Source organism: Piliocolobus tephrosceles, chromosome 10, assembly GCF_002776525.5.
Source record: "Piliocolobus tephrosceles isolate RC106 chromosome 10, ASM277652v3, whole genome shotgun sequence".
NCBI classification, from domain to species: domain Eukaryota; kingdom Metazoa; phylum Chordata; class Mammalia; order Primates; family Cercopithecidae; genus Piliocolobus; species Piliocolobus tephrosceles.
The window spans coordinates 126,581,899-126,596,183 of record NC_045443.1 but is presented as its reverse complement, the minus strand read 5'-3'; the positions used below and the strand labels follow the sequence as shown (position 1 = coordinate 126,596,183).

Sequence of the window (14,285 nt, the reverse complement as noted above, 5' to 3'; positions counted from 1 at the left end):
ACCAAACACTGCATGTTCTCACTCATAGGTGGGAACTGAACAATAAGCTCACTTGGACTCGGGAAGGGGAACATCACACAATGGGGCCTATCATGGGGAGGGGGGAGGGGGGAGGGATTGCATTGGGGAGTTATACCTGATATAAATGATGAATTGATGGGTGCTGATGAGTTGATGGGTGCAGCACACCAACATGGCACATATATACATATGTAACAAACCTGCACGTTATGCACATGTAACCTAAAAATAAAAATAAAAAAAATAAAAAAAAAAAAAAAAAAAAAAAAGCCATCAGATCTTGAGAACTTACTATCACAAGAACAGCATGAGGGTAACCACCCCCACAATTCAATGACCTCCCGGGACACGTGGAGATTATGGGATTGCAATTCAAGATGAGATTTGGGTGGGGACACAGCCAAACCATATCAGTGTCTGTGTCCCTACATTCTCTCTACTAGGAGTGTCATCCTCTGTCCCCAAAACCTATCCATCCTCTGAGATGAAGGCAATGCCCCCTCTCTGAGACACTTTCCCATCACCCTGTCCAGATGTAACATCTCCACCCCACGCTATCATAACACCTACCACAGGGACCAATCTCTTTTGATACCTGCCCACATTCTCCTCGTATCTCCATGTCCCTCCCAAGGCCATGCACAGGGCCCTGCGTACAGTTCTGTGCTCATAATATCTGCAAAAAGAATGATCTCCGGCTGACCCCACTTTTCCGTTTCCCATTGCTGATGCCTTTTGCTCGAATTATCCTAAACAACTGAATTACTCTTTATCCACAATATCTTACCATGAAAAAGCACACAGTCCAATGAAAGGCTTTTTTGGGCTCTACGTACTAATTTTCAAAATCACATTTCATGAGTATTTTTAGTTAGAAATTTCTCTTATTTTAAGTTATTAGCATGCCTCTGCTCTCATGAATAACTATTCAGCGAAAAATAATTTATCAAGGAAAAAATCAAATTGTATAAAACCACAAAAACACTTCATCTAAAACTTAACTGAAGGCATAACAGCAACTTTCAAGTTGAAACTAAAAACTGCATTACATTTTTCTGGATTTACCTTCCACATCAGTTCACTTTCAAATTTCTTAGTGAAGCCACGTAGAACAAAGTGCGAGATAAAGAAAAAAAGAAGGGGGGATATTTGTATTTAATGAAAGCACATGTCATGAAATTTTAAAAGGCAAAAGCATCGCAAGCCACAATGATAATTCTCATTTCCTCCTTCCAAGCTTATTTATTTTCTAGAGCAAAATACATTGTTTCAACTCCTAGGCTTAAGGGAAATAATCTTTGATATAAGAAGTTATCGTGGAAAGTCATTAAGCTGTCATGCTCAAACCAAATGTTCATACCCTGCTCCTTATCAAAGAGCACCAGAAAATGCACCCACACAAGATCCCCTGCAAGCAGACACCATATGCTTCGTTGAAATGGTTGAGCTGAGAGATCAAAGACATTTTAATAGAAAACCAAAGCCACGCTCAAACCGTCCTGCAGCTAAAACAGAATCTCAGCATGTCAAAGCAGAAAAGAAACATCAGCATGAAACGATATTTTATTTAACACTCACAGGATGCTGCCTAGGAACGAGGCGCTATTCCAGGTACCGTCTAAGTCTTCACTCATCGACTCCCCGCTGCTAACTGTGAGGCAGGTAGTATTAGCTCAGTCATCCCCGTTTTACAGATGGGGAAACTGAGGGATGGACTATGCACCCAGGTAGCTGGATCCAGAGTCCATGACATGTGTGTGACCACTCTACTACGCAGCCATGTGGCTGTGGTCTAGGAGTGTTAACTAACTTGCCAGCGGTTAGCACTGAATGATTGCATGGATTTCATACGAGACTACGACCCATCTTTTTAAAAAGTTCTTGCTAAGAATTAACACAAAAATAAACATGTGTGTGGCATCTAAAAACTAAAACAGTACTAGGCATGATGGCATAAGCCTGCAGTCCCAATGACTTGGGAGGCTAAGGTGGAAGGATTGCTTGAGACCAGGACTTCCAGATCAGCCTGAGAAACATAGTGAGATTCCATCTCTACAAATAAATACATAAACAAACAAATATATTTTAAAAATGCAGCCTCAGTGACATTTTAGGCAATCTAAGAACATCTCTACTACTTTTTTTTTTTTTTTTTGAGAGTCACTCTGTCACCCAGGCTTTCTTTGAATATCATCTATCTGCTTTTTAATTTGCATTTTCTACTCTACCAGTGCTTTATAAAATGGTAGAGTAGCCCGGCGCAGTGGCTCATGTATGTAATTCTTTTGGAAAGCTGAGGCGGGCGGATCGTTTGAGGTCAGGTGTTTGAGACCAGCCTGGCCAACATGGTGAAAACTCATCTCTACTAAAATCTCCAAATTCGCTGGGTGTGCTGGCACATGCCTGTAATCCCAGCTACTCAGGAGGCTGAGGCAGGAGAATGGCATGTACTCGGGAGGTGGAGTTTGCAGTGAGCTGAGATTGCACCACTATACTCCAGCCTGGGTGACAGAGCAAGACCTCATCTAAAAAAAAAAAAAAAAAATTAGCCAGGTATGGTGGCACGTGTCTATAATTCCAGATGCTCAGAAGGAGAATCGCTTGAACCCAGGGGGTGGAGGTTGCAGTGAGCCAAGATCGTGCCACGTCACTCCAGCCTGGGCAACAGAGCAACAATCTAAAAAAAAAAAAAAAAAAAAAAAAAAGACTGTCTCTTTGAAGACACAGTAAGTCAATGCAATTTTGTACTAAGTGGCACCGAACATGACCTGGAAAAGCTCCAGCCCTCCAAAGTGTCTAGCTGATACCTAAACGGTGTGTTCATTGAGCTTTGCAGTTAACAGAGAAAGAAATGGGCCAAAGCAGAGTGCGTTCCCGTTGGATGTCACAAATAGTGGTGAGATTTAGGGTGTTAAATCTAATGTATGCCATAGTTTTTCCAATAAGAATTTTAATGTGTCCCAAGACTTGACCTCTCACCCACTTCTCAGATCCACCTCCCAGTCTTCAGAATGTACACTAGTCACACTGCAGGCAACAGTCAACTTGAAGCATGAAATCGTCTTAGTCCCCTCCTAGTTCTGTATTCAGAAATGATGTTAAATTGAATGCTTGACTCTAAAAATTAACCAATGTTTGGAAATGTTCTAATCACGACGGAAGATGGGGAGTTTCAGTTGAGTACTCAGGAGAAGCATATCTGAGAGGGTGGCATCTGAGCCAGACTGAGGTCTGCAGAGAGAGAATTGCACCCCAAGGAAGCAGCAAGTGCGCTGGCCCTAACCAGAGAATACCTTTGGGAGGTCCAACACACCCACAGACTCACACACAGACCCTCCATCCGGGGTCGCCCAAGTCACAGCTTTTCAAACTACACCCCAGGTAGCAAATTACAAAATCAATTTTGGGGTAAAATAAAAACAAGCATTTCTCAAAATGGCATAGAATAGAACGGCATATCATCACAAAGAGCAGCCCGGAACAGTTTTTTAAAAATCAGAATGCATGAACTGCATGAAGTAAAAGAAAGCGTATTATTTAATAGAGCTTGTTTCTGACGTGCACGTGTGTGGGTGTGTGCGCGTGTGGCGGGTTACCGTGTAAAATGCGTGCGTGGGAATCGGCTCTGCCTGCGCACGGGCACTGCCTGCGTATACCCACGTCGCTTCCCCACTCTGTGTTCAGTGATGTCGGCTGAGGAACTGGAAACTGGCCTTGGTAACGCATTGACACCATGGACACTGAGAAACAGGGCGTTTAGGACACAGGGCTCCCCCACTTCCTAAGAGCTGTCTCTCCCAGAGAGGAGGGGCACCCTGCTTACAGTTAAAAACAAACAACACGTGAAGACGCCAGCCTATCTGCAGCGTGCGAGGCACTGAAACACGTGCCCAGAGGCACCCATTCTGTGAGGCACCCAGTCTGGGAGGCTTCAGTGGGACAGAGGGAACCAAGAAGTAAACAAGTTATGGGATGGGGCTTGTAATTTGTTAGATTCAGTGCGGCCTTAGAAATGTAGAAACTCAAATTATTTCATCCACTGAGATGACGTCAAGGTTTTTGTGGTGGTGGCTGTTGCTTTTCCCTTAGATTTGAAAGACCTTCGACAAGGCCGAGATCTTAAAGTAGGGTCGTGCCCAGAGCCTTTGCTTCTGCTAAAGGCCCACCGAGGCTGGCAAGACTGGCGGCCTCGCTGTAAACCACGATTGGATGTGGAAGCCTCAGTTTCAGCAAATCCCAGGACAGCTCGGGGCTACGTGTAAACAGGCACAAACCTGGCGCTTATGACCTGTTTGCTTAAGCAACAAATCCATAACCAAAGGGTGCACTTTTCCCTTTCCTAGGACGGCTTTAATTATAGATAGCAAAGTGCCTCATGAAAGAGGTGCTTTAGAATTCTTAATAATTTATGGCAATGAATTAAAAAAACTCTCAGACCACCGTCCTTCCCACCCGGGTCTCGGACACTCTGCTGCAGCGCTGCCTCTCCCAGCTATCCTTTCCTCTCACTACTTTGTGTTCTCTGTTCCACCCAAGCCAACGAACATGCTGGGCTGGACGTGCAGCTCCAGACGGGGACATGGAGGTTTCAGGGACGGCGATCTAGTTGGGGGTGTGGGCTCCAGGGGACTCATCTGGGACCTGGACTTGCCTACCACGTATCTTGTCATCAGATATGTTACAGATGTGTTAGACTAGCTTGGAAATGGAGAGGGGGCCCTCTGGAAACCATGGCGGAGCTAAAGGTTCCCCAGACGGGGCTTTCCATCACCGACAGGAGCCGGCAGCACCTTCAGCCAGCCCCATGCCCCCGTCTGTTCCCTAATCCTGGAAAGTCAAGTCCCTGTCAACTCCTCAACAGGCAAAGCCATGGCAATCCTTGCTCAAAACCATTTTGCAATGACCTCCTTCCAGAATTAGGAAAGGAAAGAAAATACAGAGGTGCATTTTGTAGGACATACAAGGCCAACAGGGTGTGTGTGTGTGTGCACGTGCACGTATGCTCACATGCACACAGTGTTTAGTTAGTTCCCAGCCCTTAAAAATAAAGGCATTTCACTGGCGTTATTTTTAATAAACACACACACACATTCACCCCTTCAAATAAAAAGAGGCGGCCTCTGGACTTGTGGCCTCTCCTGCAGAGTCAGCTCCCAGCCCTGCAGGGACAAGATTCCTAACAGCCATTTTAGGAGGGAAGACAAACACTTTTTACACTCACTGTGCTTTCCAAAGCAGGCAGACCAAAGTCAGAGGGGAGGTGCTGTGTTCCATAAAGAAGCGGTAGAAAGGGGCCAGGCGCGGTGGCTCACACCTGTAATCCCAGCACTTTGGGAGGCCGAGGCAGGCGGATCACTAGAGGTCAGGAGTTCCAGACCAGCCTGGCCAACATGGTGAAACCCCATCTCAACTAAAAATACAAAATGTGCTGAGCGTGGTGGTGGGTGTTTGGACGAACGGAGGCAGGATGGTGCACTTCCGGGTTCTTCTTCACCACCAACTCTTCCCATGTGTGCGAGAATGCAGCTGACGTCCCGGAAGGTGCAGATTAATCAGGCATGCACCAGGTGATGTCAATCCGAGGAGACCAAGATTTACCTGGTGGCACCTGCGGAGCGCCCCCCCCTCCCCCGACATGCCCGTGCCCCGCCTATTGCCCTTCCACTCCTAGAAAAGTCGCTCCCAGCAGATGCGCCGGGAGTGGGCTTTCTCAGCCCCCACTCCTGTGGGGACTGTATTGGAAACTCCACTCCCCCCTGCCCCGCCCCCAGCTCCGGTCCCTGAAGCTAGATGACCAAAGAATAAATTTGCAGTTTTGCTTTTAGCCTTGCCTACTCGCTGGTTCTTTTGTGCCCACTCTGGTGGTCTTAGAAAAACAAATCAGTGGGCACTTGTAATCCCAACTACTCGGGAGGCTCAGACAGGAGAATCGCTTGAACCCAGGAGGTGGAGGTTGCAGTGAGCCGAGATCGCACCACTGCACTCCAGCCTGGGTGGCAGAGCCAGACTCCGTCTCAAAAAAAAAAAAAAAAAAAAAAAAAGGGCTGGGCGCAGTGGCTCAGGCATGTAATCCCAGCACTTTGGGAAGCCGAGGTGGGCGGATCACAAGGTCAGGAGATTGAGACCATCCTGGCCAACATGGTGAAACCCCGACTCTACTAAAAATACAAAAAATTAGCCAGGCGTGGTAGCACATGCCTGTAGTCCCAGCTACTAAGGAGTCTGAGGCAGAAGAATCGCTCAAACCCAGGAGGCGGAGGTTGCTGTGAGCTGAGATCACGCCATTGCACTCCAGGCTGGGCGGCAGAGCAAGACTCCGTCTCATGAAAATAAAAAAGAAAAAAAAAAAAAAAGGTGGTAGAAGAGACATATTTCCTCCGGGAAGTGAAAAACATTTCTGATTGCTTCATATGAAAACAACAGCAGCAACGATGGCATCTCTCCTAAAAGACTATTACTTAAGAAGTCATTAAGAAACAGAGTAACTGCTCCCTCATCAGCAGGCAGCCAAGTTAAAGAGGAAAGACCAGCCCAGGCAGTGTCCTTTGTTCCAGCAGCTCTCTCTTCTCCCGCCTCTGCAATCAGCTCACCTGTGCCCCGAGTCTTTTTTTTTTTATAGATATATAAATATTATTATTTTTTATTATACTTTATGTTCTAGGGTACATGTGCACAATGAGCCTTTACTTCTCTGGAAGAGGGCTCTGTCACATACCCAGTGCTGTGTACCCCTGCATTTGCCCCCCATACCAGCTTCCTGGAAAGGAAATGTGATCCAGAAAAAGCCAGACATTGCGACCAGATGATAGTCAGTTCAGTGTTTGGATGTTCTTCTCCAGCAGGGGTTCTTTGTGAGTATTTCCAGCCCACACGCTAATGCCGTACAGAACTCTCCCAAACTTTGGCTAGTCGCATGCACTTTCATAGTTTGTCATATCTATATGCACCGCTGATTATTTAATACTTTCTGTGAAGTCAATTTATTTTGAAAGGAAATTTTCGTAATTGGAAAGCCGGTATCAAACATTATAAATGGGATGTGATCATCAGAATGAAAACAATGAAAAAGAAAACCACATTATTCAATGCCTGCTAGATACTATTGTTGCCTGCCCATGGCTCCACGTCTGAGGCCTCCTCTCTTGATTAGCCAGAATTTTAGCATCAAACTAGAAGTTTTCGTTTCAGTGTTCTTCAAACAGAAAAATGAAACAAGAATTTTTAAAAGTAATAATGATAACAGTACCTCTATGGGACTTAACAGGAATGAGTGCACTGGGAATTATCTTGTCACTACTACAATGCTAGCACTTAACGTGTGTGTACGCTGGGCACAGTGGCTCACGCCTGTAATCCCAGCACTTTGGGAGGCCGAGACGGGCGGATCACGAGGTCAGGAGATCGAGACCATCCTGGCTAACACGGTGAAACCCCGTCTCTACTAAAAAATACAAAAAACTAGCCGGGCGAGGTGGCGGGTGTCTGTAGTCCCAGCTACTCGGGAGGCTGAGGCAGGAGAATGGTGTAAACCCGGGAGGCGGAGTTTGCAGTGAGCGGAGATCGCGCCACTAAACTCCAGCCTGGGCGACAGAGCGAGACTCCATCTCGAAAAAAAAAAAATGCGTGTGCGTGTGCACGTGCACGCACATATGTGTGTATGTGTATATGTGGGTGTGTGTTAACGAACTGCCACATTTAAGTGTAATTTATCTTCCATATGGTATTCAATGTGGCCATACAGATTCTAGCCCTTGGTGTTATTGTTTGTCTGTCTTGAAATGGAATCTTGCTCTGTCACCCAGGCTGCAGTGCAGTGGTGCAATCTCGGCTCACTGCAACCTCTGCTTCCCAGGTTCAAGTGATTCTCATGCCTCAGCCTCCTGAGGAGCTGGGATTACAGGGGCAGGCCACCATGCCTGGCTAATATTTGTATTTTTAATTTTTGTACTTTTAGTAGAGATGGGGCTTCATCATGTTGGCCAGGCTGGTGTCAAACTCCTGACCTCAGGTGATCAGCCTCTCTTGGCATTCCAAAGTGCTGGGATTACAGGCCTGAGCCATCACACCTGGCCTAGCCCTTGACATTTTTAATCCTTATGTGGCCCTTTCCAGGTAGATATTTCCAAAAGCCTTTGAAAATACTGAGAAAAGCTTGTAACTCCATGTTATGCTTTTATGGGTCCCTAGGGAACTAGAAAAAACTATATAAAGAAGAATCACAAAACAGACAAGGCTCCCGGCAGTTGTGTAGAGTTCCCTTCACTCAGATTTTCAGGGACACTGCTGCTTTAGGGACCGGAAACAGAACCCCCCCGAAGAAACGGAGTTGTCACTGCCAGTGGTACACCCCATCTGACTGGAAACGCTAAGTGTGTCTTGCTTTTCAAACTGCCTGGAGTCTATGCAAAGCTCCTTCTCATGAGATGACCAGCGCAGCCACACAGACTTTTACCTAACACTGCAGACCAGGCAGCTGTCTTAGTCCATGGCAGCTGCTATTGCAAAATACCATAAAGCAGCGGCTGACAAACAACAGGAACATCGAGGTGTGGGAAAGATGGGTGTCTGCGAGGCCTGCTTCCCATCCAGATGCTCCCCGTGTCCTCGCTTGGTGGAAGGAGCGAGGCAGCTCTCTGGGGCCTCCCTAATGGGCACGAATCTGCCCTCATGCCTGAACCACCCCCAAAGGCCCCACCTCCTAATACCCTCACACTGGGGAATAGGTTTCAACATAGGAATTTGGAGGGATGCACACACTCAGGCCACAGCAGCCACCTTGGAACAGAAACCCCACAAAGAGGCCAGGTGCGGTGACTCAAGTCTGGAATCCCAGCAGTTTGGGAGGCCAAAGCGGGTGGATCGCCTGAGCTCAGGAGTTCGAGACCAGCCTGGCCAACATGGTGAAACCCTGTCCCTACTAAAAATACAAAAATTGGCCAGGTGTGGTGGCGGGTGCCTGTAATCCCAGCTACTAGGAAGACTGAGGCTGGAGAATCATGTGAACCCAGGAGGCAGAGGTTGCAGTGAGCCGAGATCACGCCATTGTCAACCTGGGTGATAGGAGCAAAACTCCGTCTCAAAAAAAAAAAAAAAAAAGAAAAGAAACCCCACAAAGACATGGAGCTGCCACTGGCAGCGGTTCACCCCGTCTGGCTGGAAAACTAGGCGTATTCTGTTTTCCAAACCACTTGGAGTAAAGACGAGCTCATTTTCACGATATGACCAGTGCAGCCACAGATTCTGTGAATCCTAAGCGCTTGGGACTTCTATTAGGACCGACGTGGAACACAGCACGTGTTGGATCCTGATCTGGTGAGGCATGAGTGAATATCCCAGAGTCCCCACAGAATAGGAGGTGGCGTCTGCAAGTGGCTCCCGGGGGCTCCATTCCTCGGTCACGGCCACCATGGTCTCCCATCCCAGCGTGTTTCTCGGATTTACAGATACTCATTTTCCACACAACAAGACTCCCAAAGGTGTCACCTGCCATCTGATGCTAGGTGGAAGGAATGGCACCAAGTTTGTTGAGCAATTTAAGGAAATTTCAAAGACAATTTGGATCACATATAATATTTGTCTTATGCAGCAAATTAAACTAATTTTCACTTTATATAACTTTAATTTTCTTTTTATAGGACTCCTATGTATTTCTTTTCTTTTTTCTTTTCTTTTGAGACAGAGTCTTGCTCTGTCGCCCAGGCTGGAGTACAGTGGTGTGATCTTAGCTCACTGCAGCTTCCACCTCCCAGGTTCAAGCGATTCTCCTGCCTCAGCCTCCTGAGTAGCTGGGATTACAGGCACCCACCACTATGCCCGGCTAAATGTATTTTTAGTAGAGACAGGGGTTTCACCACGTTGTCCAGGCTGATCTCGAACTCCTGCCCTCAGGTGATCCACCGGCCTCAGCCTCCCAAAGTTGCTGGGATTACAAGCATGAGCCAGTGCGCCCCGCCAGACTCCTCTGTATTTCCATACAAGTTATTAGTTATCCTTTGTAGCAATAAATTAGTCATAAAGATTCATTGTCGTCGTAATGATCTGTAACCTTGGTCTAGTTTTCATTTTTTAAGAGGCAAACTGACTTCATTTACTTTAAAAGAGGAAAACCCACTTGGTAAGAAGAGTGATGTAGGCCAGACGCGGTGGCTCACACGTGTAATACCAGCATTTTGGGAAGATGAGGCAGGCAGATCATGAGGTCAGGAGATCAAGACCATCCTGGCTAACACGGTGAAACCCTGTCTCTGCTAAAAACACAAAAAGTTAGCCAGGCGTGGTGGCGGGCGCCTGTAGTCCCAGCTACTCGGGAGGCTGAGGCAGGAGAATGGCGTGAACCCGGGAGGCGGAGCTTGCCATAAACTGAGATCGCGCCACTACAACAGAGCGAGACTCCGCCTCAAAAAAAAAGAAGAGCAAAGTAAACTAATTGTAGAAAACACATGAAAAATATAAAGAGGAAAACAGATGAGATAAATGTTTACTGCACATCAACTTACTTCGGGGCCTGCAATCACCAGGTACACACTGGGCTCCTCCTGATGCCATTCTTGGGAAGAAAAAAGAAGACGAAACGAACACTTAAAATGGTTTTACATCACAGCTGCAAGCACAATTAACTTCAATATAAATTTCTCAATAATATAAATTAGTTCATATCATTTGGCTTTCATTCATAGTATTAGTCAATTTAAATTACATTTCTTTAGAATTTCTGTATTTGACATGTTATGATTTTAAGTAGAATTTTTTTCTACAGTATTATCCATTGTCCAGATTTTGAATTTACTGAATAACTAGGACTACTCTCCAATATCACCATAATTCAATGTGGCTTTGGAATATACCAAAGACTATATAGATCATCTTAAACAATAAATAAAACTCCAAATGCATCACACAAATCGGCATGTGTGAAATATTTTCAGGTAAAATTCTTTTAGTCTTATAATTATTTGCTATTTTTATGAATTTCTCAGAACCTGAGGGCACAGGACAGTGGAAAACTAAACGGAAATTCCTCCAAAGAGCTGCTGATCCCATACATTATTTTTCTGTTCTTTTCCAAAGTAACAATCTAGAAACAGTTCTGCTCATGTGCAAAGAATGAGGAAAGAAAACTCAGAGCCCTGAAGACGGAAATGCGGAGATGGGCGCCCACACGGAATTCCATACACAGTGGAGGAAGGCAGCCAGCAAACACACCTGAAAATGCATCCACCAGATAGAGAGGATCCTTAACTTGTCGAAGTCCACATATCAGAAGAAATATGTGCAAATTATCAGCACTTTGGTTAATCTCTGTAAGAGAAGAGTTCAGAGTGTTTTCACTGGGGGGCTCTGGATGCTGTAGCAGCCATGGTATCATGGATGCACTCAGATTACAGAGAAGAGTTCAGAGTGTTTTCAGTAGGGGGGCTCTGGATGCTGTAGCAGCCATGATATCATGGATGCACTCAGAACTGGAGGCCTCTGACTTCGAGGCCAGCCGCTCCTACTCTTACTTTTTTTTTTTTTTTGGAGACAGAGTCTTGCCCTGTCACCCAGGCTGAGTGCAGTGGTGCAATCTCAGCTCACTGCAACCTCCTCCTCCCAGGTTCAAGTGATTCTCCTGCCTTAGCCTCCTGAGTAGCTGGGATTACAGGCCTCCGCCACCACACCCAGTTAATTTTTGTATTTTTAGTAGAGATGGGGTTTTACCATTTTGGCCTGGCTGGTCTTGAACTCCTGACTTCAAGTGATCCTGGTGAACCACCATGCCCGGCCAAAAAGCCTCATTCTTAAGAATGAGAACAGAGGTTGCAGGGTCAGATTAGAGGGTACTGGTGTGAACGGGGCAGCGGGGAGAGTGGGAAACATGAAGTCTTCCCCAGCCCAGGCTTGGAAATCACATATGGCCACTGCCACTGACTCTATTGGCCATCGGAAGTCCCAGGCCAGCCAGGGTCTTAGGGTACAGAGAACCGTTCCACTTCCGGTGGGAAGGGCTGCAAAGACTGTGGCCATCCACCACAAGTAGCCTTAGTGACAGATTCCAACCTGGGAAACAATGCTGCTTCTTTCTTTTGTTCATATATACACATATTTTTTTATTTTATTTTTTTACTTTTTCCATATTTATTGAGTTATAATTGACAAAAATTATACGTATGTGAGGTGTACAATGTGATGGTTTGATATCTGTATACATTTTCTTTTCATGCCTATGGACATGTGTTTGTTTATTTTTTCTTCAACTTTTATTTTAAGTTCTGGGTACATGCGCAGGATGCGCATGTTTATTACATAGGTTAACAATGTGCCGTGGTGGTTTGCTACACAGATTATCCAATCACTTAGGTGTTAAGCCCAAACATCCATTAGCTATTCTTCCTGATGGTTTCCCTCCTGCCACCCCCAACCCTCCGACAGGCCCTAGCGTGTCCTTCCCCCATGTGTCCCTGTGTTCTTATCATTAAGCTCCCATTTATAAGTGAGAACATGCGGTGTTTAGTTTTCTCTGCCTGCGTTAGTTTGCTGAGGATAATGGCTTCCAACTCCATCCATGTCCCTGCAAAGGACATGATCTCGTTCCTTTTTATGGCTGCATAGTATTCCATGATGTATATGTACCATATTTTCTTGATCCAGTCTATCATTGATGGGCATTTGGTTTAATTCCAGGACATGCGTTTCTTTAGGCGTGTGGATCTCTCTATGTATATATGAGTTCATGAGGACATTAATATATAAACCATTTTTCTAGTTTTATCAAGACATTATACCTCCTATCTGGAATTGTATCTAAATCTTTTCTAGAATGTCTGGCTCCTATTTCAGTCATAGTTCAGTCAGTTCCCCCTTGCCTCATCCTTTTTCTTTGCAGCAGAGGTGAAGTTGCACTTTACAGCCTGAGCTCAGCTCCATTTTCCCCACCAGAAATAATTAGTTTACAGCAAGGAAATTAATATAAAAGTAAGAGTAGGGGTGGGGCGTGGTGGCTCATGCCTGTAATCCCAGCACTCTGGGAGCCCAAGGTGGGCAGATCACCTGAGGTCAAGTCTCACTCTGTCAACTAGGCTGGAGTGCAGTAGCACCATCTCGGCTCAATGCAACCTCCACCTCCCCGGTTCAAGCAATTCTCATCCCTCAGCCTCCCAACTAGCTGGGATTACAGGCACATACCACTATGCCCAGCTAATTTTTGTATTTTTAGTAGAGATGGGGTTTCGCCATGTTGGTCAGGCTGATCTCCAACTCCTGACCTCAAGTGATCTGCCAAACTTGGCCTCCCACAGTGTTAGGAGTACAAGCATGAGCCACTGCTCCAGGCCACTGCTCGATGGCCCAGGCTGGAGTGCAGTGGTGCGTTCTCTGCTCACTGCAACCTCTGCCTCCTGGGTTCAAGCGATTCTCCTGCCTCAGCTTCCCGAGGGGAGACTACAGGCACAGGTCACCATGCCCGGCTCTTTTTGGTATTTTTGGGAGAGACAAAGTTTCACCATGTTGTCCAGGCTGGGCTCGAACTCCTGACCTCAGATGATCCACTGGCCTCATCCTCCCAAAGCACTGGGATTACAGGCATGAGCCACCACACCTGGACGTTTCCTTAATATTCCAAGTATCCTGAAGCTAACTTTAGAAATGCAAACCTTAGTGAGTCCTTGTTTGACCAAAAGTCTAAGCTAGACGCTACATGCAGAATTTTGAATTGGAGGGCAGAAGAATTTGAGGTTAGGCATTTGAATATGAGGTCAAGAGTCAAGCTATTCATTTTAATACATGATTTTTAAAAACGAAGAAAACTTTTCAAGATTGCGATGTCAGGAAGGAGAAACAGTGTGAGCCTACACTGCTAGGCAAGAGCCACTAATGAAGGCTACAATTTGCAAGTGAAAGTTTGATGAGGATAGAGATTAAGAGCACCCTCTCAAAAATTACTTATTAATTACAAAGGAAATATAATGCCAGTACAGTACACGGAGAAACCAGGGGATACCAGCTTAACTAAGGGAGGAAGCCTTAGCTCAGCACACATGGCTGGTGTATACACACAGACACACACACAGAGTTTACATAGTCAGAAAAAGAGCTCCGTTATTGGGACAAGCTGATGCTTTACATATTCAGATGTGATACACTGAGAAGAAGCAACGTCACTTCCATCACATTCTTGATGTGCACGAATATCTATTCACATACACAGCAGGAGGAGGAGGGAGAGAAGGAAGGTACAAGGAGAATCACAGATGTACCAAAAAGAGGGGGAAAGTCGAGAATCGATATGA

The 14,285-nt window shown here is 45.8% G+C and overlaps 1 protein-coding gene across 10 annotated transcripts in view; it reads right to left on the bottom strand.

Moving 5' to 3' along the window:
• GLT1D1 (glycosyltransferase 1 domain containing 1) overlaps positions 1-14,285 on the bottom strand; it is a 128,996-nt gene that overhangs the window by 51,194 nt on the left and 63,517 nt on the right. For 8 of the 10 annotated variants that reach the window (XM_031936400.1, XM_031936395.1, XM_023187257.3 and 5 more), the window contains 2 exons: positions 11,224-11,319; positions 10,518-10,567 (listed from right to left, as the gene is read on the bottom strand). The exons of 1 other annotated variant lie outside the window; for it this stretch is intronic. In XM_031936400.1, coding sequence (XP_031792260.1) covers positions 10,518-10,567; positions 11,224-11,319 — 146 coding nt within the window. The remainder of the gene's footprint in view (positions 1-10,517; positions 10,568-11,223; positions 11,320-14,285) is intronic. One more of the 10 variants, XM_031936396.1, reaches the window with a different exon arrangement.